The sequence below is a fragment of the Rhincodon typus genome, chromosome 13, assembly GCF_021869965.1.
Source record: "Rhincodon typus isolate 14 chromosome 13, sRhiTyp1.1, whole genome shotgun sequence".
Lineage (NCBI taxonomy): Eukaryota > Metazoa > Chordata > Chondrichthyes > Orectolobiformes > Rhincodontidae > Rhincodon > Rhincodon typus.
This window is the reverse complement of record NC_063344.1, coordinates 4,937,984-4,964,823: the sequence shown is the minus strand read 5'-3', so window position 1 is coordinate 4,964,823 and position 26,840 is coordinate 4,937,984. Positions and strand designations below refer to the sequence as shown.

Here is a 26,840-nt window from a genome sequence, read left to right as displayed (position 1 = left end):
TTACAGGTTGCTCATCATACATTTTTGTACTTTGCACAATTATTACCAAATGCAGCATTTAAATCAAAAATAAACAAATATTAAAAGAAACTTAATTACAAATAACACAATTAGGATCCAAATTATGTTCTGGTTCCTAGGATAGACTTTAGCGATGCTGCAGACCAGAATGGTCCAAACCAGAGCAGGAGCTGTAAGTAGGATGTGCAAACACACCATAGCATGGTGGCACAGGGAAGGGGAGAAAAGAGAAGTGTAGCTGTAACCATGGATAGTATAATCAGGGAAAGAGACACTGTTGTCTGTGGCCAGGACCAAAAGGCTCTGTTGCCTGCTTGATGCCCAGGTTAAGGATATCTCATTTGGGCTTCAGAGAAACTTGGAGTGGGAGGGGAATGATACAGTTGTTGTCGTCTACATATGTACCAATGATGAGAACAGAAAGATTAAAGAAGTTAATCTCTAGATTACTACCTGAGGTACAAGCAAATTGATACAAGGTTAACAAGATTAAAGAGGTAAATGTGTGGCTCAAAGATTGGTGTGGGAAGTGTGGGAGAAACTGGTTGAAATTCATGGGACATTTGCACCATTACTGGGGAAGGAGGGAGCTGATCAGATGGGCCGGGCTCCACCTGAACCATGCTCGGACCAGGGTCCTGGTGAACTGCTTAATTAGGACCGTGTATAAGCTTTAAACTAAGTGACAGCACAGTGGCTCAGTGGTTAGCACTGCTGCCTCACAGTTCCAGGGACCTGGGTTCAATTCCAGCCTCGGGTGACTGTCTGTGTGGAGTTTGCACATTCTCCCCATGTCTACATGGGTTTCTGCCAAGTAGTCCGGTTTCCTCCCACAGTCCAAATATGTGCGGGTTAGGTGGATTGGCCATGGAAACTGCAGGGATAGGATAGGGGAGTGAGTCTGGGTGGGATGCTCTTCAGAGAGTCAATGGGGGCTTGTTGAGCCAAATGGCCTGTTCCCACACTGTAGGGGTTCTACAATAAATAGTGGTGGGTTTTGGATACAGTTGCATGGAAAATTATGGAAAAAGTTAAAGTGGGGGGAGGGCTCAGCAGAGGTTATTAAAGTTTCCAGAACAAGTAATAGCACAGAGAAAAACCGAAAGAACCGTGGATGCTGTAAATCAAGAACAAAAACAAAGTTGCTGGAAAAGCTCAGCTTTTCTGAGTTCTGAGGAAGGGTCACCAGACCCGAAACATTAACTCTGTTTTGTCCTTCACAGATGCTGCCAGACCTGTTGTAATAGGACAGAGAGTTTGGAAATGGTCATGAATGTAACTTCAGGCACAGCAGATAAGGGGATAACTATAAGAAGAAGCAGTCAACGCAGATCTGAAGGTGTTGTACTTAAATCCACGCAGTAGGGATAGGGGGTAGAATTGATCAACCGCAAAGGAAAAAATACCCTGATACCAGCTATGTACAGACCTCCTAGCAGTAGTCAGGATGTGGAGTAGAAAATAAATCAGGAGATAGAAAAGGCATGTAAGAAATGCACTCTTACAATAATCATGGGGGACTTCAGTATGTAGGGGGCCTGGGAAAATCAGATTGGTTGCAGATCCCAAGAAAAGGAACTCATGGAATGTCTGTGAGATGGGTTTTATTTTTGGAGCAGTTTGTGATAGAGTCTACTATGGAACTGGCAATTCTGGATTTGGTGATGTGTAATGAGGTAGACTTGATTAGGTTGCCTAATGTGAAAGGATCCCTAGGGGGCAGTAACCATAATATGATAGAATTCACCCTGCAGTTTGAGAGGGAGAAGCTGGAATCAGATGTAACAGTATTACAACTGAATGCAGGTACAAAGACATGAAGGAGGCATTGCCCAGAGTTGTGTTAGAATTCTAACATCCATTTGAGATATCTTCTAAATGGTCAATATGTTTTGATCTAATTTATTTAGGCTCATTTATTACCTGCAGCCACATAATTCTGCAGCAACTCCCAATGAGTGAGTTTCCATGCCGCCTCTACTCTGTATGTGTTTAATTCAGAGGTCCACTCAGGCCTGTGAACAACAATAAAAAATAAATGTTCTCAGATTCAATTAAGAAACATCTAACAGGTTAGTTTTTTGTTGTTAATTATTCAGGCTTTACAAGAAATAAGTTATTTATTTGTGGCTGCATCTGCTGACACAGAGGTATCTGCACTATGCAGGGCTTCAAATTGCATCTGCACAGATTGAGGGGGAGAGGGTGTGGCCAGAGCTGTGGGGGAGATCAGGATCGGGACAGAGTTGTGAGATTGGGCTTGTTGGCAGGGAGCAGGGCGGAGGTTTGGGGAGGTGGATTTGGGAGATCAGGACTTGGAAGGGAAAGAGATCAGGACTGGGTGATGGGGGGTGAAGAGAATCCTCATTTGATTTGGAGAATTTACTACAGTTGCGCTCCCTCCTAGTGTGGGTGAGGACTAACCCATGATGCAATCTGGTTGGCTTGTGTGTGCATGACAGACAGAGTGAGTGAAAGAAAAAGAGCAAGAGTCATTATGTGCGAGAGAGTGAGAGACAGTGAGTGAGAGTAAACATGCATGACAGAGTGAAGGTGTGAGTGAGCGAGTGTGAAAGCACGTGTATGAATGAGTGCGAGGAATTAGAATGTATAAATTAGTGTGAGAATGAATGAGTATGAGACAGCTGGAGAGAGAGATGGAGGACATAAGTGAGTGTTATATGATTCCAACATCAGCTCACAAACTGAAGCTCCCACCCCTGCTTCATTCTAACAGCAAAAGGTGGGGTGGGGGAAATTTGGGAAGCACTGCCATACAATGTCTGTTCCACGTTTTTAAAATTTCTGTTGGCTTGTTTGTATATAATTCGGATGAGTAAGGGACCAGAATATTAATTTATCTATGTTTCAAATATAATGATAAAGATATCCACATCCATATCCTTGGGTGATCAGTGGAACCTGTCAGAAAATATTAACAATATTTTACATTTTGTAATTTAGTAATATGAATATGATTTCAGCAATTTTAGTCATTTCCAAAAGCAATGGATTTAAAGGGTTGATTAGATTATACCTGCTTGCAAGCACTCCATTAACCTGAGTGATTACTGTGGACAACTGGCCAAGTCCAAGCATAGATTTCATCAGTCCATGATAATGAATAATCTGATTTAAGGAAAAAAAAAATCACGTTCAAACTGTCCCTTTCAACAAACACATACATGTATCATAAAAATTATTTAGGTTGTAGTGATCACAAATATTTCAAAATTCAAACAGAATTAAGTCACAGATTAAGTAGAACTTTATTTCTATCATTCTACCAATGTGGAGATGCTGGATAAGGGCCAGGTGTTTTCCCACAGAGGATGTCAACGGGGTGGAAAAGAAAGTAGTTGAAAGTGTTACTGCTCACGTTCATAGTGCGCTGAATATCTGGGGAAAATTGCGAACCAAGCCAGAATGTATCTTCGCCTGCAATCCAGCCATGTGCACAAACCAATAGCACCTGTGTCTGGGTTCTAAGACTACCCAGCATGGACACATTTTAGGAGCTCTATTGGCACCTTGGATTATGTTAGTTAACTGAATTCCAAACAGAGAGCAAACCTTGAACACACTGAGTCTGAAGGGCTCAATACCATATCATTTATCCACAGATTCAGAGACTAAGTATAATGAACTTTCAATATAAAATGTGTAAACGGAAATTGATTTTCAACATTTAAAATTAACATTTAAAAACAAATTCTGGTTACAATTTTGGATCAAAAAGTGGACCCTGGTGTACAGGAGATAGCAAGAACTGCCGATGCTGGAGTCAGGGATAACACAGTGTGGAGCTCGAGGAGAACAGCAGGCCAGGCAGCATCAGAGGAGCAGGAAAGCTCACGTTTCGGGTCGGGACGCTTCTTCAGAAATGGGTCCCGACCTGAAACGTCAACTTTCCTGCTCCTCTGATGCTGCCTGGCCCGCTGCGCTCTGCCAGCTCAACACGGTGTTATCTCTTGGTGTACAGGAACTTTTAATGAGTTAGTCATTTTTGGCATTTACCTCATCAGGTTCCAACTGAATAGCCCTGTCGTAACATGCTGTAGCATCTCTCAACAGTCCACTGCTCTCATGTTCTAAAATCTGTTCCCTGAGAGATCGCTCTCCTTTACGGATTGCACTTACTCCAGCTACACCATCTGGCTCATGCATTGCTGCATATAGCTTCTGTATTGGAAAAGAAAACTGTCCTTACTGTTTCACAAAAACACTTCTACACTTTTTTTAAATAAACTTCATTGCACAGGTGTTGTTCTGTTCTTGTGAAATACATTATTAAATTTCTCTAAACACTGCATTCACTCATTAAGTAAAAACAAAGTACTGTGTGTGCTGAAAATCTGAAAAAGAATTAACATGTTGAGATCATAGTTCAGGTTCTGATAAAGGGTCACTGGATTTGAAATGTTAACTCTATTTCTCTCTCTATGGATGCAGCCAGACCAGCAGTGTTTATCCAGCTCTTTATGCTTTTTCAGATTTCCAGCATCTGCAGTTCTTTGTTTTATTTTATTCAAAGTGAGAATGAGTTCATCCAGGCAAAGGAAGCTGCTGGCTCATGGACACTGTGCCTGTCTCTTTTCAAGGATGAAGCAGAAATCCTTCAGACCATCCACATGGGGGAGTTGATGTGTAAAGGGATTGCACATTCATGGTGAAAAGGAGGCAGCTAGGACCAAAAAACTATAAATTATGGCACGAAAAAAGCATCAGAAAAATTTGGGATTACAATAATAAGTAGTTGTTTTTGACCGGCATGTACAAGGTGGGCCAAAGAGCCTTTCTCTGTGCTGTAGATCTCAATGACTCTATAATCACAAGTATAATTGGGGAGAGATTGCGCAAGGGCAGATAAATTAGAGACAAGATAGGAATAAATAAGTTCAGTCAGGCAGGAATATGCTGAAACAATGGGTTCATCAGCTAGTCTTAGTTATGGATTTTGGGAAGAAAGTACAAATGGGCTATGCAGGGTTGGGGAACACGGAGGTGGGAAGCTGTGATGAGGGGAAATCTCCACAGGAGATGACATCAGTGACAGTACTGGAAACAACAGCTTGATATTCAACGGTGGTGTCATGGTTCAGGGGGAGATAGGTGCCAGTATCCGAGATTTGGCGTCCAGCCTCTGCTATGTAAAGGTCAGCATGACAGACAACAACATCACCACCCTTACAGGCAGGCTCAATACCAAAGTCAGGGTTAACCCCAAGAGAACATAATGGAAGGGAGACAGCTGAGAGTCAGTGTGGAGACCTGCTCATTAAGGTTGCCTTTGAGAATCATACAATAAATGCATGTCATTTGGTTGTGTATTAAACAGAAACCATTCAAGTGTTATTAAAGGAACAATGCACTATAGTGGGATATGAGTTATAAGGGAATTAAGTTCCTTAAAAAGTACAAAAATCATAAAGAATGATTCATCAGAGACTGCGAATTATACATTTGTATTGTATTTTCAGGTTAATTATGAGTGTAGAAGAGGTTTTTTTGAACCTCAAATTTTTCATGAAACTGAAGACTTGTTTCTAGATTTCTAAAGAATTGATCATATTGGAAATTTCTATTACTTATCTATTTCTTTGACCTGTAAAAATCCAAGATGCTGCTGAATGTTCTCTTTCTTTTCTGTGATGAAGGATTCAAAGTGCATCACTGCTCGAGTATAAGCCTTGGATCGAAATGAAGCAACAGCAAGAGCATCCTGGGGTATGAGGTCCAGAAAAGAGGTGACATTTTGGTACTCTTTGTACTCTGAGCTTGAAACTGCAACAAAACAAACAGTTTCATGGTAAACAATGGGTTTGTTGGAATGGTATTTTCTACGTAAGAAAAAACTTCCTTAATGACATTTCTAAATAATTAGCATAAGCAATTTCAAGCAACTTAACAGAATCAGACAAGTATGTTTTTATTCACATATATCAATCCATTATGCAATTAACCAAGTCCACAAACTACGCTTGCTCTTCTTTGTGAAATAATAGTTATTCTGGTGCACAACGGAGTTCTCACTGCATCACTAATTTCCCATCACCGAAGCATGATATAACATAGAAATTTTGTTTCCACCCACATCTGTGATTCTGCTGTAGCAAGAGACATATAAAGGATTTATTTATATATTATATTATATATAAAATTTACTTTAGCATTTTGATTTTGAACTAATGGCATGTGGGTTTTGATCCATGCAAATGAGAGGATTTAATAATTAACTTGTCAGTATTTCTGGAGTCATCATTTTAAACCAACATGTGTCAGAAAGCACAAGCTGGGGTCCTCCTGGAGTGATAATAGGTATTTTTTTGTATTGTGAGGGTTTTAGTACCAGAGGGAGTAAACGTTGAAAGGCATAACTTGCTTTTGGTTTAGAAGAATCAGGATTTTTTTTTTTGCTTTGGATTAAGTTTGCAGAAGACCTGGCTTGGTCAGGTCTCAGAACAGTTTCTCCTGGAGAAAGGAGTTAGTTTAGAAGAGGTAGGAAATAGGTTACCCTCAGTGTAAGGATTTGGTTTGAAAATTCCACACTAGAAGTGCGTAGTTAGAAACCTGACTAGATCATTTGAAACTGAGAAGATTTAAACTCAGCTGTGTGGACAATCGGGGTAAAGGCTATCAAGCTCTCAAGTGAAAGAAACATTGATGTCAAACCTATTGATGTGCTGGAGAAGGGAACTCTCTCTCCAGTACCTGACAATTGTAACATAATGGTGATGGAGTAGATAGGATTTTGTTTTGCCATGTACTTTGCAATCTTTCAAACTGTGTTTTATGTAAATAGCTTGGTTTGTTCAATTTTATCTTCATTTCTTTTGTGTAATAGACTTCAGTTTTATTGTTGAAACAAAATGTGGAGAATTGTGTGTTTATGTTTCATTGAAAGATCATTCTCCAAAATTAAAAAAAGTCTATCAAGGGAAAAATGGAAGAAAGACTGGAAAGATAACTGAAGATTATCAGATCAGAAACCATGTTCTCACTGAATCGCAGAGCAGAATTGATGAGCTCAATGGCCTACATCTGCTGCTACATCTTATGGTAAAGCCAACTGGGATCAGAATAGTAGCCAGAAAAGAGTTTCATTTCAGTGACAAGGTTTTTGAATTTTTATAATAAAACCTTTATCTTATTTTGAGAGTTTTGGAACAAAACAGTTCTTACTTCTGTCAAAACCTGATATCTCATACTAACATTATGGCTGAATTTTGAGATTAGAATTTGAAAAGGAGCATCAATGTAATTAACAGCTTGATAAAATGAAACAAAAAACTAATTTCTCATGAGGAATTATATGGTGCCGATTATATTCAACCGTGAACTGATGAGCAGAACAGATTTGCACAATATAATGTTACTTCCTGTATGCAATTTGTCAGTCAGTCATGCTTCTCACTAGCAAAACATTACAGTCAAGAACTTCAGATTATACCAAGATTTACAACAGGATAATAAAACTAATTAGTCTATGTTAGTCAGAGAACAGCTACTAACACAAATTATTGTTCTATTATGAATCTCTAGGTGAGATTATATGCCTGTACCTATTCCCTAAGTAATTTCGATTCAGGTAAAGTGAGGCTAGTCACCCAAACATTTGACATTTACTGCATTAAATCATGCACTTTTACATTTTCAAAATGCACATTCTGGACTTTGTAGAAGTCGTTTTACTTCCTCACTCATTTTTGCCACTCATTGGTAGGTGTACATCAACAGCCAGAAAGTTCATACACAAGAAAATAGGAAATATAATAATAATTTTCAGTTGTTACCAGTGGTTTACACAACTATATGTAACCTTTTTAAATTATGAAGTGTAGTTTCCATTGTGAAATGCCTACAGACAGGCCTCATTCAGATAGCTGTAGCTTCTACGCAATCATTAAGTGTGTTACCTTTACAGACTCACCATTAGGACCCCCTCTGTCTTTACTGGATCTGCTCCCACTTTTCTCAGAACTAAGAGCCTGTAATTTATGCCTGGACCACTGGGCAAGATGATCCAACATCGAGAAAACAGTCTGTGTACTCAACTGACTCAAATCTGATGCACTGTCCTGCAAAGTCCTGTCCAAAGTCTCATCATTCTTTAGGACAGCCATCATTTCTGAATAAACCTGCAGAAAAAAAAATTTACATTCATAACAACTGTTTACTGCCCACTTTCAGTTAAACACCACTAATCCTTCAGAGGGCTTGATCAAACTGAAGCCTAAGCCAATACTGAGATTGTAGGAACTGCCGATGCTGGAGAATCTGAGATAACAAGGTGTAGAGCTGGATGAACACAGCAGGCCAAGCAGCATCAGAGGAGCAGGAAGGCTGACGTTTCAGGCCTAGACCCTTCTTCAGAAATGGGGGAGTGGAAGGGGATTCTGAAATAAATAGGGAGAGAGGGGAGGCGGGTGGAAGATGGATAAAGGAGGAGATAGGTGGAGAGGAGACAGAGAGGTCAAAGAGGCGGGGGTGGAGCCAGTAAAGGTAAGTGTAGGTGGGGAGTTAGGGAGGGGATAGGTCAGTCCAGGGAGGAAGGGGAGAGGGAGGGGGGGGCAAGCTGGGCTGGTTTTGGGATGCAGTCGGGGGAGGGGAGATTTTGAAGCTTCAAAATCTCCCACCTATCCACTCCCCACACCTCAAGCCCCACCCACACCTCCTACCTACCAGCCTCATCCTGCCTCCCTGACCTGTCCGTCCTCCCTAGACTGACCTATCCCCTCCCTAACTCCCCACCTACACTCACCCTTACTGGCTCCATCCCCGCCTCTTTGACCTGTCTGTCTCCTCCCCACCAATCTGCTCCTTTATTCACCTTCCACCCGCCTCCCCCTCTCTCTCTATTTATTTCCGAATCCCCTTCCCCTCCCCCATCTCTGAAGAAGGGTCTAGACCCGAAACATCAGCTTTCCTGCTCCTCTGTTGCTGCTTGGCCTGCTGTGTTCATCCAGCTCCACACCTTGTTATCTCCTAATCTAATACTGACCTCCAGCTTTCTCATGCTGAACATTCAACTCAGACTGCAAACAGAAATAAAAAAAACTGAAATTGCTCTTACACATACTTTTTAAAATCTTGCACATCATGTTAAATAATTATTCAGTAATAAAACTAAATGAAACAATTCAAACAACTTTAATTTAAAATACATTAAACACTTCAATTTTATTAACTCCAGTTTTATTTTCATCTAGTTGGCTTCTTTAAAAAAACAGAATTTTTCAAATACTGTTTCTGGAAATACATCCCAGCCAATCTTTTCCTACCCAATTCCTCAAATTTGAGATTTGAATGTTTTGTTGCATGGACTGATGTAATTGCTTAATTTTTTTTTGTCAATCAAATGTCCACAACTAGATGGTGGCTGATCCAGGTAAACTTCGTTATACTTCTATACGCTAAAACAAGGACGGGATTGCGTCATTCAGTAAACTTCAGGTTAGTTCCCAAAGCGTGACCAATCTTTAAAATCTAAATATGTTTAACAAGTATATCATCTTTCTCCTCTCAATATACATCCAGCTGAATAACATATTATGTTTTACAGGTATGGTTCTTGAAGAAAATTAATCAGGCTGGGATCATCTTAAAGTATAATCTGTCAGATGAATACTAACTATAAGAATTTCAATATATTGACTGGTTCCTTACTTCACGTTGATCCTCTTCATTACACCCAAGCAAAACGTAGACTAGGATATGAGGTAGCAGATAGATTGTCACTTTAAAATCATGTTTCATAATAAAGCTGCAACAGTCAAAAACTTTTCTGGCTAGCTCACTTCGAACCTGAAAGAACACATTAGAATATTTACTTAAGCATATGTCAAATCTGCTTGGAGAATTTACATTTTTAAAGAAAAAGGATTACTAAAAGTGAGTTCAGGTCATTTTTGTGGGCTTTTTCTATAAAGTCAAGTTTATAAGATGCAGAGGTGGGGAGGTTGGAAATGGGGAGGTCGCATCACAGACATGTGGATTATAGTATCAGTTGGAAAGCCTCATTCTGCCCTCTTTCCATCCTACCATGGATCGTAATCCCATAATGATTCCACAGTTTGGGAATGTTATTGCTCAGGCTGCTTGAAAATTTTATATTATTATTGGTATGAATCAAGTACATTTTGGTAGTATTTTTATGCAAGGCAAGAACAGATATACAAGCATGAAGCAATGGCTGCAGTATTTACAATATGTTGTAACTGTTCTACTTTAGCAACAATGAAAGCTTTAGCATCCTCAGTTACAGAAAATATTACAAATGAATGACTTAGTGTTACAAACTGGACGTATACATAGATCTAAATAACTGGCAAGGTCAATACTCTGAAGAGGAGTTAATCTCATCGACATGCTCACCTTGGTTGTCAGGTATCCTGCCCATGTTGCTGACCACTCTGCAAAATTTCTGTCATGTTTACCAAGATAAAATGGCTTCTTAATGTTGACCCAATTGCAAGTCTTCTGGGAGCTTTTATACCTTTATAAGCAAAACAACTGACTTGTTTAAAATTTGTGTATTTCAATATCCACAAAATTATACGTTAACTTTTCAATGTCAATCTTACCATGACATTTTTCTAACAGGAAGTTAGTGGCAAAATTTATTTCATCACAAATATCTAACTATCAACTTTTTAAATGAAATGGAACTTGGCTGTGGGCAAACAGCAAAAAGAAGGATTTCTCACAAAGACAAGGAAAATTCAGCATGACTTAAGAATACCTGAGCCACATTCAAGCTTCGCCTGGTGGCTATTCATAACTTTACATTGAGAGGTGTAAGTGAGGCTCTTTCCCAATTTCCATTGTCGAAACAACCATGCTAAAAGCTGCAACTGTGGCCAGAACACACCTTCAGTTCATACAAGTTGTAAAAGTATTATGAGAGTACTGTGCACCTGGTGTTTAAATGAGGCTCCAAGATTTCTTGAACATGTTCTGGAAAGCTCCTCCACAGCCTGCGTCCTGGGCAATCAGTTTTCCCTTCTTTACATTTATATATTTGTAGCAGCTCCTGAAAGTTCAATTTTATTGATCTTTAATAAAACACATAAACTACACTAACAAAACCTATGAAATGTTAAAATAACCCCTTACCCAGTAAAATACTAATAGTCCCACCAGATTCAGTGACATAGTATTTAAAGCTACTTGTGGTGCCAGTAAAGATGATGACGATTACAGTTCTCAGCTGGTCGATTAAAAGAAAAGCAAGCCTTAGGCCAAGTACCCCCAACGAAAATACCTCAATGGGATTCATCCCGACTATATGCAATGCTATAAGCTATAATTCTAACATTGGTCATATTCAAGCATTCAGCTGCAGTAATATCAATCACAAATTTCAGAAAGGCCAGTGAATTATATCTAGAGCCATGGCTCAACACCTTGACATTTACAATAACCTGTGCTCCAAATCATCAACTTGATGTCAACTTAATAAGGAAATCCAGATTGTTAAAAAAAAATTGTTTAAGCCCTTGAGTGCACAGTTGATGAAAATCACTTGTAGCTGACCAACCTGGCTTTGCTTCATGATCTGTGCTTGGTTTAATTGTCTTAGACTGCGTAACCCAATGAGTCCCAAATATTTGCAATGAAATAAGCAACTTAATTCATCACATCTCTGCCAGCTACTCTCTCATAGCTCAAAGCCTTGGTCTCCATATGTCTACTCTATCTATGGGGATGCCAGGAGACGACTTGATCAGAAGTCACACGATCCTGTTGGACTATAACCTGGTATTGTGTGATTTGTGACTTTGTCCACCACAGTCCAACACCGGCACCTCCACATCACGAAAGAACTTGACTGAGATATACCCTCTCAGCAGTTAAATGCCATCACTAACACTCCATGCCTCATATGCAACTCTACTAGGAAGTCAATGCTTAGGGTTGAAGAGGGGATGACCAAAAAAAATGATTATAAATAGTTTCTTGTAACTTAACACAAAATGGACACATCACTCATTTGCACTTTACAAACCATTTGCTATTTTATGTTCATGTCTTGTCTTTTTTTGGCTGGATAAGACAGTTGTTTTTACCCAAGGAGATAAGGCCAAGGCTGAAGCATTCTCTTCACTGGTGCTACAGAGAGATTTACAAACTACCTGATCTAATAAACACAACTCGTAGTTAAATGAATGACACGCCAATTACGTTTTACCCCTAATCATGAACATATGGTTTATTGCTTTTAATAATTTTTATTTCTTATTTGCTCCATAGTTCGTATAAACTTTACTTGGCTCCTTCTGCTAAATAATTTGAGAAAGTAGTTAGCTAATACGCACTCTCTAAAAAAATCTAGCTTGTTATTACATAAAGGTCTCTATCAAATCTGTACAGAGAAACAGCTGTTACCGTACCTGAATGGCATAAGCAGCTGAGTCCTGAGCTCGAACATTATCTGCGTAGGCAAGGAAGGCTCTTGTCAACTCAATCAGCAGGTGATGGGCAAAATTAGGATCCTCCACACCAGCCTGTTGTAAGAGTTATGACAAATAAACAAATGTTTTAACTGCAAATTATGCTTTAACGTTTGATCACTCCACTAAGTACATTATTATGCAATTCAATTCATTTTGACAAAATCATAAACGAGTCACTTTTTTTTAAATATAAAAACTCAAAGCAACTAAAGACGTTCGATTCAAAGCCTTATTTTTCAAATAATTTTAATTCGCCCCAGTAGACATAATGCATCAATTTTCAGAGAATTGAGATTAAAAATACCTTAAGTTTGAACAGCATCCTTTTGAAGTGCACTACACTTGAAACTACTCCTTAACATTTTTTTTATTATTTTCTTGCTGTCTTCTCATGTCTGTCATGCACACTACTTGAGGCATTCCTCAACTAAAATGCCAATTGGTACTTCAGCTTCAGCTGATATTGTTGTGGAACAAATTACCAGACAATGCAAGTATTACTGATTCGATCTAAATAGAACCATGGGATGTTACAGCACTGACAGAGAACAGACTGTTCATCAAATCTGTGTGGGCTCTATGAAAGAGCTAACGAATTAGCTTCAAACCCCTAAAATGAAAGCAAAATACTGCAGACACTAGAAATCTGAAACAGACACAGAGAATACTGGAGAAACTCAGCAGGTTTGGCAGCATCTGGGGAGAGAGAACCAAAATTCACTTTCGAGAAGTTCTGAAGTATTCTCTATGTTAGTCTCAGGCTTCTGCTCTTGTCTCAAAGCTTGGTCATGTTTTCCCTTCAAGTATCTAGCCAAGCTTCTTTAAAGTTACTGTTGAATCTGCTTTCAACAGCTTTTCAAGCATTTCATTCCAGATCACAACAACCCTCCACAAAATGAACAATTCCTCATAGTGTTACATTCCTTCATCTATCATTTTAAAAGTATATGCTCTGTTTGCTGCACGTTCTGCCACTGGAAACAGTTTCCCCTAAATACTCCATCCAACCATTAATAAACTGAACACCTATGTCAAATCTTTTCCTAATCTTCTTTGCCTGAGAAAATTACAATTGTTTCTCCATTCTTTACACAAACTGAAGTTCTTGATAACATTCTAGTAAAACATTCTGCATCCTCTCTTGTCATGGACATCTGACTTGAGCATAATGCCCACAATTGAGCACAATACTGCAGCTGAGGCCTAACTAGTGAAGGCAAAAACAGTAAAAACCCACTGAGACTCGGATATGAAGATACTATACATACTCGAGCTCCATTTAAAGGCATGCAAGATGCGTCAGGCTAGTATGAATCATTTGCAAGCTTTAGTGGGCTTTCCTTCTAGAAAGGTTTGGCCTAACATCTTTCCTTTTGTACTCTATGGTTACTAAACCTAAATGAAACGATGGAATGTAAATAGAAATTAGGTCCAGATTATTGTCTGAATTATTTTCTGACCACCAACAGATCCACACCAGTATTCGGTGAAAGTTTTTAATGCACTGATCTGTTAAATGTCTTCACTTTTCAGCTACTTGGACGAGTCAGATCTTCAAAAAGCAAGAACTTGACCAAAAATTGACAAGTCCCAAACCTCATATTATTTAAATATTTGCCTTGGATAGATGAACAACGTTGATTATTTCTTTTGGATAAGAAATTGCATTTTTGGAAATGAGGACGGACATTGCCAACAGTTGCACCCATGCTTCCCCAAATCGATATATTGCAATATTACTGCTAGTTGTCATGAATTTTGTCCAAGTCTTTCTGTTCTTTGAGATGATGGGACTCTACTCTTCGTCTCACCAACTTAGCCAACAGCTGAACAATTACTACGGAAAACTTGCAGATATGTGTCACAACAACAAATAAAAGTTGAGAGAAATAAAAACAGATAGGTAAGGGGAGAGGGCATGGACCAAATAAAGACAAATGGCTAGAGCTCCTCTAGACTAAGTTTGGAAAACTTATTTCAGCAGCACGGCAGTCCAGGAAATATATTAAACAGTATACAAGACAGTGGGGAAAGGGAGAAAATAGATAGGACAGAGTGGAGAAAGACAGAATGGCTCCTATATGAGGGGAAAGGGTGCAAGAGATAAATCTTAAGCTCTCCTGGAAGCAGACGTAAAACTGCAGTCAGAGCTCAGCAATATCTTCTAATTACCATAATCGATAATGAAATAATCCATTTAAATTGTAAATATCTCTGTGGTACCCGATATAGTCCTATGTTGTGGTTCAGCATACATTATGCATCCTCATTTCATATGACATAGAATCTTACAACATGTTTCCTCACAGTTATTACAAAATGACAGTCTAATTCAAATGATTTCTTACCACGAACGTGGAGCTTTTTCCCTCTGTGTTACTGGTCATGAGGTCCAATCGGCCAGGATCAATTGCTCCCAACTCACCAAGACACTCTCCACACAGAAGTCGAGCTTGTGCATTTGCATCTTGGCAGCCCTTCAGAAGCACCATCACCAACTGAGAGATAATAGGTTCTACAGTCTCACTGTCTGTAGCAAGTTTTACCAATTGGTCCTAAAGATACATAATACATCGATCTAGTGATAGTTTTCCTACTTTAACATGGTCTTCAAACACAATATATGCTCCTTCGTGTTAAAGAATCATTCTATCTGTGGACACATAGGAACCATAGAGACATGTTATAAACATTTTGTTCTCACTTTTGCTTATGGTGTTAAAATGTAGTACATCATAACTTGTTATATCTTTCACTACTACAATGTTAAGTTCTTCTGCCACAATTCATCTTGAACTTAACATATGTGGTTTTCTTATCAATGGATTTGGTGAAGACTTAAAGCCATTCTTGCATACCTGTTTCTTGAACAAAGTATCCTTCAAACTGGTCAGTGCATGTATACGGACATCTACATTCTCATGCTGAACAGCACGCATAGAAAGCTGCAGTTCAGTTTGTAAATCCGTGCTTTTAGAAGTCTCCTGTAAAACAGCATACATAAAGCAGAAATTGGTAACGTGAATGTTAACACCAAAGACACCTAACTTCTGAAGAAGGGTCAATGGTCCCGAATCATTAACTTTGCCTTCACTCCACAGATACTGCCAGACTTGATGACTTTCTCTGGCAATTTCTGTTTTTGCTTTGAACTTCTGAAGTTTGTTAACTACTTGGCAGCTGAAGCAGTATTTCTGGATTCTTTTAAACATAGTTTAATTTATTAATAGACTGGTTCACTGATGGGTTAATCAGCAAAGACAAGAGATGGTAGTGAAAGCCTGGTAATACCTTTGGGGAGGAGACCAATCTTGTGTTTGGCAGTACTAATTTGTGAATTTCTAAGAACCTCTGGAAAACTTTGATTTAGCATTTTGACAATCAATCATGTATCTCTATTTTAGTGCATGAAACCTCCCTACTGTTTAGCCAATTTTTAGTGAAATTTTAATCAATGACTAGCCACTAAGGTAAGGCGCTCACCTTTCTATAATCTTGCAGAACCTTCTGGATCTCAGTAAAATCAGGATGTTCTGGCAAAAAGTAAATCTCATGGAGAAAATCTTTTACTTCAGCCCTGAAATAGTGACAAAAAACTTTACTTAGCAGTTTTAGAAACATTTAAATTTGTTTAGTGCACATCTGCACGTGCTGTTTGACATGGCTCCAATGCCCAGTGACAATCGCCTGTCTTTTTCCCATATCCTTGCACACCATTTCGACCCATTCAATGGGCCTCAGAATGTCTCAATCGAACCTGCCTCCACTAAATTTCCAGGCAGAGCATTTCATACCCTAAGTATTCACAGTGAGAGAAAGCTTTTTCTTACATCACCCTTGCTTTGTTTGCACATCATTCCTCTCATTCTATGTCCTCTCATTCTTTTTTTCTTTTACAAGCAGGAACAGCATCACCCTATCTACTCGATCCAGCCCAACACAGAAGGCTCAAGTGCCACCCCAGGGCTTGTGCATAAAAATTAAGTCTGACGATTTAGTTCAATGTAGGCAGTCCCTAGCTTGTGAATTGGTTCCTTTCCCGAGTCCGTTCGCTAGTTGATTTGTAAGCAAGTTGTAACACAATGCAGAACAATATAAAGGATCTGTTCGTAAGTCCAGGAAATGTTCCTATGTCAGATCTTTAAAATTACATCCCTGTATGAGATCACATTTGTAAGTTGGACGGGTGTAAATCAGAGACCCCATGCATTGACAGAGTACTGTGGTATTGTAGATAATGTGTTTTGGATGAGAAGTTATATCCAAAGCCCAGATGTAAAAGTTCCAATTTCAAAGACAATCAGGGATGCTATGCCACCTTTCCTTGTCAATATTTATCCATCAATCAATATCACAAAACAGGTTTTCTGGTCATTATCACATCTCTATTTGCGAGAATATGCTGCACACAACTGTTCGGGTACGTTGCAATGTGAATACAAGTCAAAAATATTTTATTACCTGTAAAGTATTTTGAGACATCGAAGATCATCAAATGTACTATAAGGATGCAAGTCTTTTTTTCAGGATAGCTTTTTGCAGTAACATTGCAAACAATGACAACAAACAACTGAATTAATGCAATGATTTCATTGTAGCGGACCATCACAAGGTACTTCACACTTGAAACGGATATAAATAAGAGAGGTGCTAAAGGCATCACTGAACAGTTGCAAAGATGGGAGGTGGAGTGAACTATTTTTAATCACTTTCAGAATACAAACCTGGATCTGTGAAAATGTTACTTTCAATAGAAGAGCAGACTGAGAGGGGAGGTCACGATTTGAACGTATGTGTATGTTCTGTTATTCATAAAACCATAAAAAATAATTTCATCTCAAGCTCTTTGTGCCTTTTATAACAATGACACTATGACACATTTTGACATCAGCAACAAAACAACAATGCAGCAGACTTCTTTGTCCTCATAGTAGTTTAAATCTAGTGCCAACTAAAGAGGATCTCCAATCGACTACAGATAGTGATAGTGAATGCACTGAAAACATTCACTTTTAATTTTAAATTGTAGAGTCGCAATATAAAATGTTGACTGGATTAAGTTAGAACCAAAAATATTATTTTAAAAGCTTTTCACAAATAATTAAAGTATGTGGAATTTATCAGAGAAACTTGACATTGCACAAATCTAACATGACCTTTTCATAAGCTGGAAGATTTTTAATTGCAATAATGAATACTAAATGCATTAATAATCTAGTTATAAACCCCGCAACAAGATGCAATTTCTGCAAGTATTTTCACAGCAAATAACAACCTAAAAGTTTTAGTCAATTTGGTGATTCCCTGCTGGGTTGGTGAGGTATAGAGAGAGAGATTTCTCAACAGTGCATCATCTGGAGGAGCATAGAACCACTGACAGCAATTTCTAGATTTCCAGGTTTAACTATACATTTCTGGATTTCAGACACTGGTGTCAGTTTTAGTGGACTAAGGACACTGATAGTTTCCCCAGAAATACCACTGCAATCTCAATTCCAGCTGAATGAATAAAAACAATTAAGCAAATAATATAAGCATTAGTTTACCTGTTCTCCACAATAAGATAGCGAAATATTCCAGTCGTCTCCTTTGGCTGAATGGACATCAAAGGCAGCAAAGCCACAATTACTTGACTGAGAAGGGCCCCCAGATAACTGGGATCTAAGCATCGTACAAAGCAATCCCAAGCTCTAAAAGCAAAAGATTTAATTAACAGACCACTAAGTAAGAAACCTGTTAAAATGTTATGAAAGAGATAATAAGCTGTGAAAACTGAGAAAAGTTAACTAGCTTACCTCTGGGAAAATGTACTCAGGAAACATTTGTATAGAACAGGATCAGATAGTTGGAATGTGTAAAGGTGTCTTTTCAAGATTCTGATCTAAACTATTCTGTCCAGGTCTCCATGACGAAAAACAATCCCTCCAACAACTTAGCCATCACTGACATAAGGCTCTCCCGACTTATAGTCCCTGGCTTTTCCTTACAACCTTTCTTAGATAATGGCCACCACATTAGCCAATCACCAGTCTTCTGGCACCACACCTAAGGCTGTCGCTGATACAAATATCCCAGCAAGGGACACTGCAATCTCTTTCCTAGCTTCTCACAAAATTCTGGGTTTCACCTTATCAGGTCCTGGGGATTTATCAACCTTTATACATTTTAAGACCTCCAGCACCTGCATTTCAGTAGTATGAACTTTTTAAAAGACATCAATATTTACTTCCCCAAGTTCCCAAGCTTTCAAGTCCTTCTCCACAGTAAATACTGATGCAAAATATTCCTTTAGTATCTCACCCATCTCCTGTAGTTCGACACAAAGACAGCATTGTTGATCTTTAAGGGGCCCTATTCTCTCCCTAGTTACTCTTTTGCCCTTAATGTATTCCTCTTCTGAATCTCCTTAATTCTACCTTCCACAGCTATCTCATGTCCCCTTTTTGCCCTCCTGATTTACCTCTTGAGTATACACCTTCTGCCCTTGTATTCCTCGAGGGATTCACTCAATCCCAGCTGTCTATACATGATATATGCTTCCTTCTTTTTCTTGACAAGAAGCTCAATTTCTCTCGTCACCCAGCATTCCCTACATCTATCAGCCTTAACCCTCACACGATCGGGAACATACTGTCTCTGGACTCTCCTTATCTCATTCTTAAAGGCCTCCCAGTTCCCAAACATCCCTTTATCTGCAAATAGCATCCCCCAATTTTTGAATGTTCCTGTCTAATACCGTCAAAATTGGCCTTACTCCAATTTAGAAATTTCACTTTTTGATCAGTTCTATCCTTTTCCATAACTATTTTAAAACTAATTGAATTATGGTCACTTGCCCCAAAGTGCTCCCCCACTGACATCTCAGTCACTTGTCCTGCCTTATATCCCAACACAAGGTCAAGTATTGCACTTTCTCTAGTAGGTACATCTACATATTGACTAAATAAGCAAATGTAAATGCCCTCAGTCATCTTATTATGTGCTGGCTTTGTACCATGTCATTGCTTTCTTGTTTAATTTCTACAACTGTTTCTTCATTGTCTTAATGTCATAGATGGGACTAACATACAGGTTGAACACTTGATCAAGATTTTCACCTGATTCTCAATGTTTTGGCTGTCATATCACATTTGATTTTGCTTCAATCAAAGTCACATTGTACATTTATATGGTGCCTTTAAAAGGAGAGTGAGAAAGCAAAATTTAATAGCCAAATAAAGCGAAGTTAGGGAAGATGGCCATAGGCTTGGTGCAGACGAGGTTGTAAGGAGAGTCCAAAAAGAGGAAAGAGATGTAAAGGGGTTTAAGGAGGGTATTGTCAAACTCAGAGCCAAGGCAACCCAGATAAGATCAACAATTGAAAGGCCAGAATTAGATTAACATGAATAACTCAGAAGGACGCAGGTCACAGGTTACAGAGCTAGTGAGAGGTAAGGCCATGGTGGGAATTGAAAATATAGATGAGAATTTTAAAGTTGAAACATTTATTGACCAACAATCAAAGAATTTGAGCAAGCATGGGGACAATCGGTCAAGAGGTTAGTGTAAGGACGTGAGCATCAATTTCAGATTATTTGAAGTTTTGTTTTTAATTCACATGAGGGAATCACTGGCGGGGCCAGCATTTATTGCCTGTCCCTAGTTGCCCTTGAGAAGGTGGTGGTGAGCTGCCTTCTTGAACCACTGCAGTCCACGTGCTGTAGGGAGACCCACAATGTCCCTTAGGGAGAGATTTCCAAGATTTTTACCCAGCGACACTGAAGGAATGGTGATATAATTCTCAGTCAGGATAATGAGAGGCTTGCAGGCGGTGGCGTTCCCTCAGATCTATTACCGTCGTCATTCTAGATGGAAGTGGTTATGGGTTTGGAAGATGCTGTCTACGGCTCTTTGGTGAATTTCTGCAGTGCATCTTGTAGATAGTACACACTGTTGATACTGAACATTGGTGGTGGAGGGAATAGATGTTTGTGGATGTGGTGTCAATAAAGTGACCTGCTTTGTCCTGGATGGTGTCAAGCTTCTTGAGTGTTGTTGGAGCTGTATTCATCCAGCCAAGTGGAGAATATTTCATCACACTCCTGACTTGCGCCTAGTAGGTGATGTTTTCCTCGGATGGTGATGGCTAGCACGAGGGGACATAGCTTTAAATTGAGGGGTGATAGATATAGGACAGATGTCAGAGGTAGGTTCTTTACTCAGAGAGTAGTAAGGGCGTGGAATGCCCTGCCTGCAAAAGTAGTAGACTCGCCAACTTTAAGAGCATTTAAATGGTCACTGGATAAACATATGGATGATAATGGAATAGTTTAGGTTAGATGGGCTTCAGATTGGTTTCACAGGTCGGCGCAACATCGAGGGCCAAAGGGCCTGTACTCGCTGTAATGTTCTATGTTCAAGCTTTGGGGAGTCAGGAAGTGAGTTATCTGCTGCAAGATTCCTACTCTCTGACCTGCTCTTATAGCCAATGTATTTATGAGGCTAGTCCAGTTGAGTTTCTCATCAATCGTAACACCCAGGATGCTGACAGTGGGAGATTCAGTGATGGTAACCCCAGTGAAGTTAAGGAATGGTAGGTAGGTTGTGTCTTATTGGAGATGATCATTACCTGGCATTTATGTGGCAACAGTGTTACTTGCCACTTTTCAGACCAAGTCTGGATATTGTTCAGGTCTTCCTGCATTTGGGCTGCAATTTAGGGGCAAACTGTAACTATTGCATTGCCTCTGTTACAAGTTGTCCCATTCCATGCCCTTCCAAAGAAAGCAAAAAAGCTCCACGCAGTCTTTAAGAGTAATACTTCTATTTAGCATTGATCAGTCGGATTTTATTTATTTTAGAAAGATAATTTTAACTTTGCATTTCTGTTCACTTAAACTGAAAGCTGCGCTTCAAAACAAACCTGCAGCATAATTGAGGAAATTCATCTCTGTATCGTAGGCCTGTCCTCAGAGTGGTCATCATCTTTACCCGGACGGAACTTATGTGTTTTGGTCCCATCAATTTCATTAACGACATTAAACTGTTCATGGCCTACAAATTTAAAACACGCCATTTATAACTGATTTTGTACAAATTCCTGAAACCACAGGACAACCAAGAATTTACTCACCATCATTTTATCATTCATTCCAACACTGGAACTCAGCAGATGCATATTAAAAAAGGCCAGAATCCCCAACAATTTTGGCTGCAAGTAGTCTGCCTAGAAAAAAATATTAATGTTATTTTTTTGAAAAACCAACAACAGGCTCTTCCTATTATTTTATTCCAGATGAAGTGTTTTAAAATATTGACTTAACTAAAGTTTGTTACCCTACTGCTCAGCCAGTTCAAGTCCCACCTGTCCCAGTGGTGTGTCATAACATCACTAATTAGACTGATCAGAAAATATCTATAACACCAGTGAGTTATGATATGGAGGAGAAAGTCAAAAATCACACAACACCAGATCATAGTCCAACAGGTTTGTTTGTCAGTCAGTAAATATGGTGTTTTGTAATTTCGTACTTTAGAAATAAAACCAGTCTGACTCCAATCCAAAACACAAACAGGTTCTAAACAAGGCCTCAGACCTAACATGCACTGTGTGACCTAAAATGTCACCTCTTTTTTACACTGATAAAACCTTTAGTTCTCTCAGGACAGTGGCTTGAAAGGAATTTGGGGATTTACATATACATATTAATCAATTAAAACCTTCTAACTGATTAAAGATTTAACAGCATCTTAGATTTATTTAAACCTTCCTCATCAGTGGTGTGATGTTTTCATCTTTTACTTATAAATTCTGTGTCGGATATTACCTCTCTCACTAACACCTGAAGAAGGTGGGAAGCTCCGAAAGCTAGTGTTTTCAAATAAACCTGTTGGACTATAACCTGGTGTCGCGTGATTTCTAACAGTGAGTTAGAGCAGTGGTTGTCAAATGTTTTTTGTTGAAGGACCACTTTATCACTAGATTAGTAATCATAGATCACACAATCTTAATTATAATACATGATATAATGCAATATAATACATTGCCTTGTTCAGTATTGTTTCACTTTAGTTTTATAGTTATAACAGAGGCTGTATATGCAATTGGTATTGGGTGTTTAACTTTGGTGAAGTTAATTGCTGAGTCTAGTGAAGTACACATGATCCAATTAGCTTCTTATTGCGGAGGCCTCTCCAGCTGGCCGAGATTCTGTCACTCAGCTTCCCTCCATGAACCTCCAACTCGCAGCTCACTAATTTCTGGCCCACACCTGAGGCCTTGCTCACAGTGACCGTTCAGGATAAGAGGTAGCAAATGGGAAAGTCAGGCAGGGAAACTGTGAGTTGGAGTGGGTCAGAAAGTAAGAAAGTGTCAGCCTCAGGGACAAGCAGTGAGCAGGAAGTAAGTAGAGTTGCACATTTCAGGATCTCAGCAACAACTTTAGCGTGGAATTGTCATCTTAAAGTTGTACTTGTGTTCCTTAAAATTGAGGTCACAAATTCCCAAAGGAATCAATATTAAAAATGGAGTTGGGTTCATGCAGAACTTTTTTCCCCCAGAAAATATCAATGTTTTGGTTAAAATGTTGTACATATGCAGCACTATCCATTCCTAGGTGAAAATAATTTGAGACAAATAAACCACTATTAAAGAAATACTGCAGTTAACACTTTAACAACTTTGTCATCAGAAAGGAAATAAGACATTATCAGTTAAACTGTTGCACATTCTTAAATGCCTATAATTACAAATGATACAACGTGTAAAATAAACAACATACATGAAAAAAATGCAAAAATGAATACCAGCCATCCTGATTCAGGGTGACCAGACTCCACCTTGTGGCATGATGTGGAGGTGCTGGTGTTGGACTGGGGTGGACAAAGTCAAAAATCACACAACACCAGGTTATAGTCCAACAGACTTATTTGAAGACGCAAACTTTCGGGGTCTCACTCCTTCTTCAGGAGTTATTTTGACCTTGTCCACCTTCTAGCAGACGTTAAGTGCAAGGAGTAACTGATGTCCTAAGCACTTCCAGAGCGAGGGGGGTGTGGAAGAAAAACAAGAGTTTTTTCCCTTGAAATCACAGGTAATAAGCGTGAGCTGGACAATGGACACAAGGGATTTTAAAGGCAAGTATGGAGGGTGGAAACAGGAGCTTGGAATGGGGGATAGAGAGATGGAGACAAAGAAGAGGGACTTTAGGACCAAGGGCAGGAGCAATGGGAATAGATGCAAAAGAAGAGGTCCCCAGGGGTGATGCACTCATACCACAGCCCTGAGGAAAACGCGATGTGCACATATGGGACTTGGAAGTCTGTGACAGGTGATGTGCAATGCTCAATGGATATTTTGTCCTATTTTATGAACAAAACTAACTGAAACAACGTTGACTGAGTCAAGGTGTGGGGTCTGGCAGTATGTTGTATTTTAAAACCAGCTTGCCTACAAGAGAAGTCTAAAGCAAATTAACATGAACTGTTTCAGAGATAGTAGGAACTGCAGATGCTGGAGAATCTGAGATAACAAGGTGTACAGCTGGATGAACACAGCAGGGCAAGCAGCATCAGAGGAACAGGAAAGCTGACGTTTCGGGCCTAGGTCCTGCTCCTCTGATGCTGCTTGGCCTGCTGTGGTCATCCAGCTCTACACCTTGTTATCTCTTAACATGAACTGTGTCTCCTTACCATTAACTCTGCTGAAGTAATGTCTCTGGGTGCTTGGCACTGATCATTTCTAGAAGCAGAAGCAGCCAGTATGGCCAGTCCATTGAAAACCTGCTGATAGTGCTCTCCGATACGCAACAGTAGTTCATTATGTAACCCTTGGAAATCTTGTCTGAGAAGGCTGCCCAGTTCAAGCTCTGTTTCATTCTAGACATAGAACACAGCAGTAAGAAGCACAGAAATAAAATCTCTGAACAATAAAACAACGCACTTTGGAAAACTTTTCTGTCCTGCCACTGGAAGAAAACCGTTTATGCGTTGGACACAGACGGGTGCATTTGCTGAAAAGTACATGTAGAACAAATTTTAAAAAGTCAAACATTAGGAAAAGAACAAGAAAACAACAACCTGAAATGCTTCTGAAAACTGAAAGGATACATTTCTCCAGTTACAAATTAACTAAATAGATGGCTCACAATTATATTTTACAAGTCTGCAGAGAAGACGCTGGATGACTTGCATTGCTTCCTGACTCACATCTACACTGTACCAGACAGATAGGTCAATGGAGCATTGAAACCTAGAAGTTTGCTGCCATTTCCGTAGTCATAACAGGTTCCCTCAGGTCCATCATGATAGATCTGACAACTGTACAGTACTAGGCTGACGAAAAATAAAAGACTGAAAATTTGAAAAAAAATCAGCAACAGCCCCTGCTATTTCAGTTTGATGTCCTTTCATCAGAACCAGAAGAAGTTAGAGCTGTCACAGGTGTTTAAACACATACCAGGGTGGGGAAAGGGACAGGAAGAACAAAATGGAGGTGTGCAATAGGGTAAAAGGCAGGAAGAGGAATAGCGCAGGAGGCCAAGGTTAGACAGTTCAATGTGAATGAGTGAGAAGAGTTTTCCACCTTCAGACACCATCACAATGGAATTCAACATAAAATCGCAGAAAGGAAGCTAATCTTTCAGTAAGGCACTTTAAAACCTTTCAGACTCAACACTAAATTAACAATTTCAGATCATAATATAAGCTTCCATCTTCACAGAATCAGAGTTGTTAAGGCATAAAAATACGCCATTTGTCTCATCATGTCTATGCTAAATTGCTAAACCAGCACTATAACTCAGAGACATTCTCCTGCCTCTTCTCCATAATCCTAAATATTGTCTCTCTTTAATTAATTATCTAATGCCCTCTTGAATGCCACAATTATTTTTCATAAGTTGGTTCAACCAAATAATTTTTAACCAGCAGTATCATATTTAAAGCCCTTGTTATTTAACACAAACACATGGTTTTACCTGGAGATAATGGAGACCACGCTCAAGTTCATCCTTTGAGCAGGAACAAACCAGGTGAGAAAAGATATATTTAAAGTTGTTGATCAATATCTCTCGGCGATTGACATTCAATTGTTTTGCTATGGTCCGTATCAGCAATGAAGACGTAGTACTAGACTTTGCAGCCAAGTATGGCAACAGGGATTGCAACGTGCGCTGGAAAACAAAATGTAATTTACATTATACACCAGCTCAGATGGAAAAGTAGTCCTTTTGACAGTGTGAGTGCTGACTTAAGGGAGAACTATGGTATCTGAGGAACTGAAGTGTAACACCATTTCTCAATTTATTATTAAAATAAGCCTAATTTGCATGACTGCCCATACACAATCTCTGCATTCAACCATTTCACAGAAATAAATTAACTGAAGTAGAGAAAGGCAAGCTTCCACCTACAATCAGAGAAGTCTGAATTATGTCAAAATTATTTATTCCCAAGCAGCACCACAATGATTCAATTTAGGTTATCCTTTCCAGAATGTTTCTACACAAGCTACTGCAGCTTGCGTTTTCCTAATCATTACAGAACTCACACGCATACTGAACAACCTATGGTCTTCAAGAAGGTGACAACTGGCCTCAATACAAGTTAGGGTTCCCCTTCAGGATCAACAGCTGATGATCTTCTGTGTTAAAATATGAATCAGTGAATGTCACATGATACACAATAATCAAGACAGTTTAGGCAATGAACACCATCTGCAGGGAGGGGAAACAAAACTCTCACTTAAACAACACCAAACAAATCAAGCAATTGTCCAAAGTTTCAATCATATTTGGCTTTCCACTATTCATTGCAACTAATCCCAACACAAGCTCCATTCTGGAAAAAGGCATGAGAAATGAAAATTATCATCTCAAATTCTTAAGGGGTTAATTATTGATCCAAAGATGAGCTTCCAACCTCATTTGTGGCAACATTAAAACTGCGTATTTCCGCCTCCTTGACACTGCTCAACTTCACCTCTGCCTGAGTTCAATTGCTGCTGGAAACTGCATTTACATTTTTGCTGTCTCTATCTTTAACAGTCTCAATGTCTGTCATGTTCCAGGTTACACATTCTACTCTCTGTCGACTTAAGGTCATCTGAATCTTTGCTGCCACAAAGTAATCTGCACCAAGTCACCTTATGTTCGCTAATCTACCTAAACTGCCTTACATCAAGTGATGTTTTGATTTTAAAATTCTCATCCCTGTTTTCAAGTTCCTTCCCTGTCTCTGCAGTCTCTTCCAAGCCTACAATGCTCTAGGATATCTATACTCCTCTAAATCTGGCCTCTTGAGCACCCCAATTTCACTCGTTCCATCAATAATGGTTATGCCTTCAGTTAGCCTAGCGCTAAGCCCTGATACATCTTCGCTTTACCC

The 26,840-nt window shown here is 39.2% G+C and overlaps 1 protein-coding gene across 1 annotated transcript in view; it reads right to left on the bottom strand.

The window, feature by feature from the left end:
• atr (ATR serine/threonine kinase) overlaps positions 1–25,651 on the bottom strand; it is a gene marked incomplete at its 5' end in the record, with an annotated part of 51,634 nt that extends 25,983 nt beyond the window's left edge. Inside the window, 17 exons of the mRNA XM_020533204.2 lie at positions 1,945–2,036; positions 3,059–3,150; positions 4,039–4,203; positions 5,627–5,805; positions 7,952–8,159; positions 9,688–9,825; positions 10,396–10,516; positions 10,938–11,053; positions 12,414–12,527; positions 14,825–15,031; positions 15,335–15,460; positions 15,960–16,053; positions 18,023–18,166; positions 21,379–21,509; positions 21,589–21,681; positions 24,147–24,332; positions 25,433–25,651. Of these exons, the coding sequence (XP_020388793.2) occupies positions 1,945–2,036; positions 3,059–3,150; positions 4,039–4,203; positions 5,627–5,805; positions 7,952–8,159; positions 9,688–9,825; positions 10,396–10,516; positions 10,938–11,053; positions 12,414–12,527; positions 14,825–15,031; positions 15,335–15,460; positions 15,960–16,053; positions 18,023–18,166; positions 21,379–21,509; positions 21,589–21,681; positions 24,147–24,332; positions 25,433–25,651 (2,425 nt within the window). The remainder of the gene's footprint in view (positions 1–1,944; positions 2,037–3,058; positions 3,151–4,038; positions 4,204–5,626; positions 5,806–7,951; positions 8,160–9,687; positions 9,826–10,395; positions 10,517–10,937; positions 11,054–12,413; positions 12,528–14,824; positions 15,032–15,334; positions 15,461–15,959; positions 16,054–18,022; positions 18,167–21,378; positions 21,510–21,588; positions 21,682–24,146; positions 24,333–25,432) is intronic.
• Between the last annotated feature and the right edge of the window lie 1,189 nt (positions 25,652–26,840).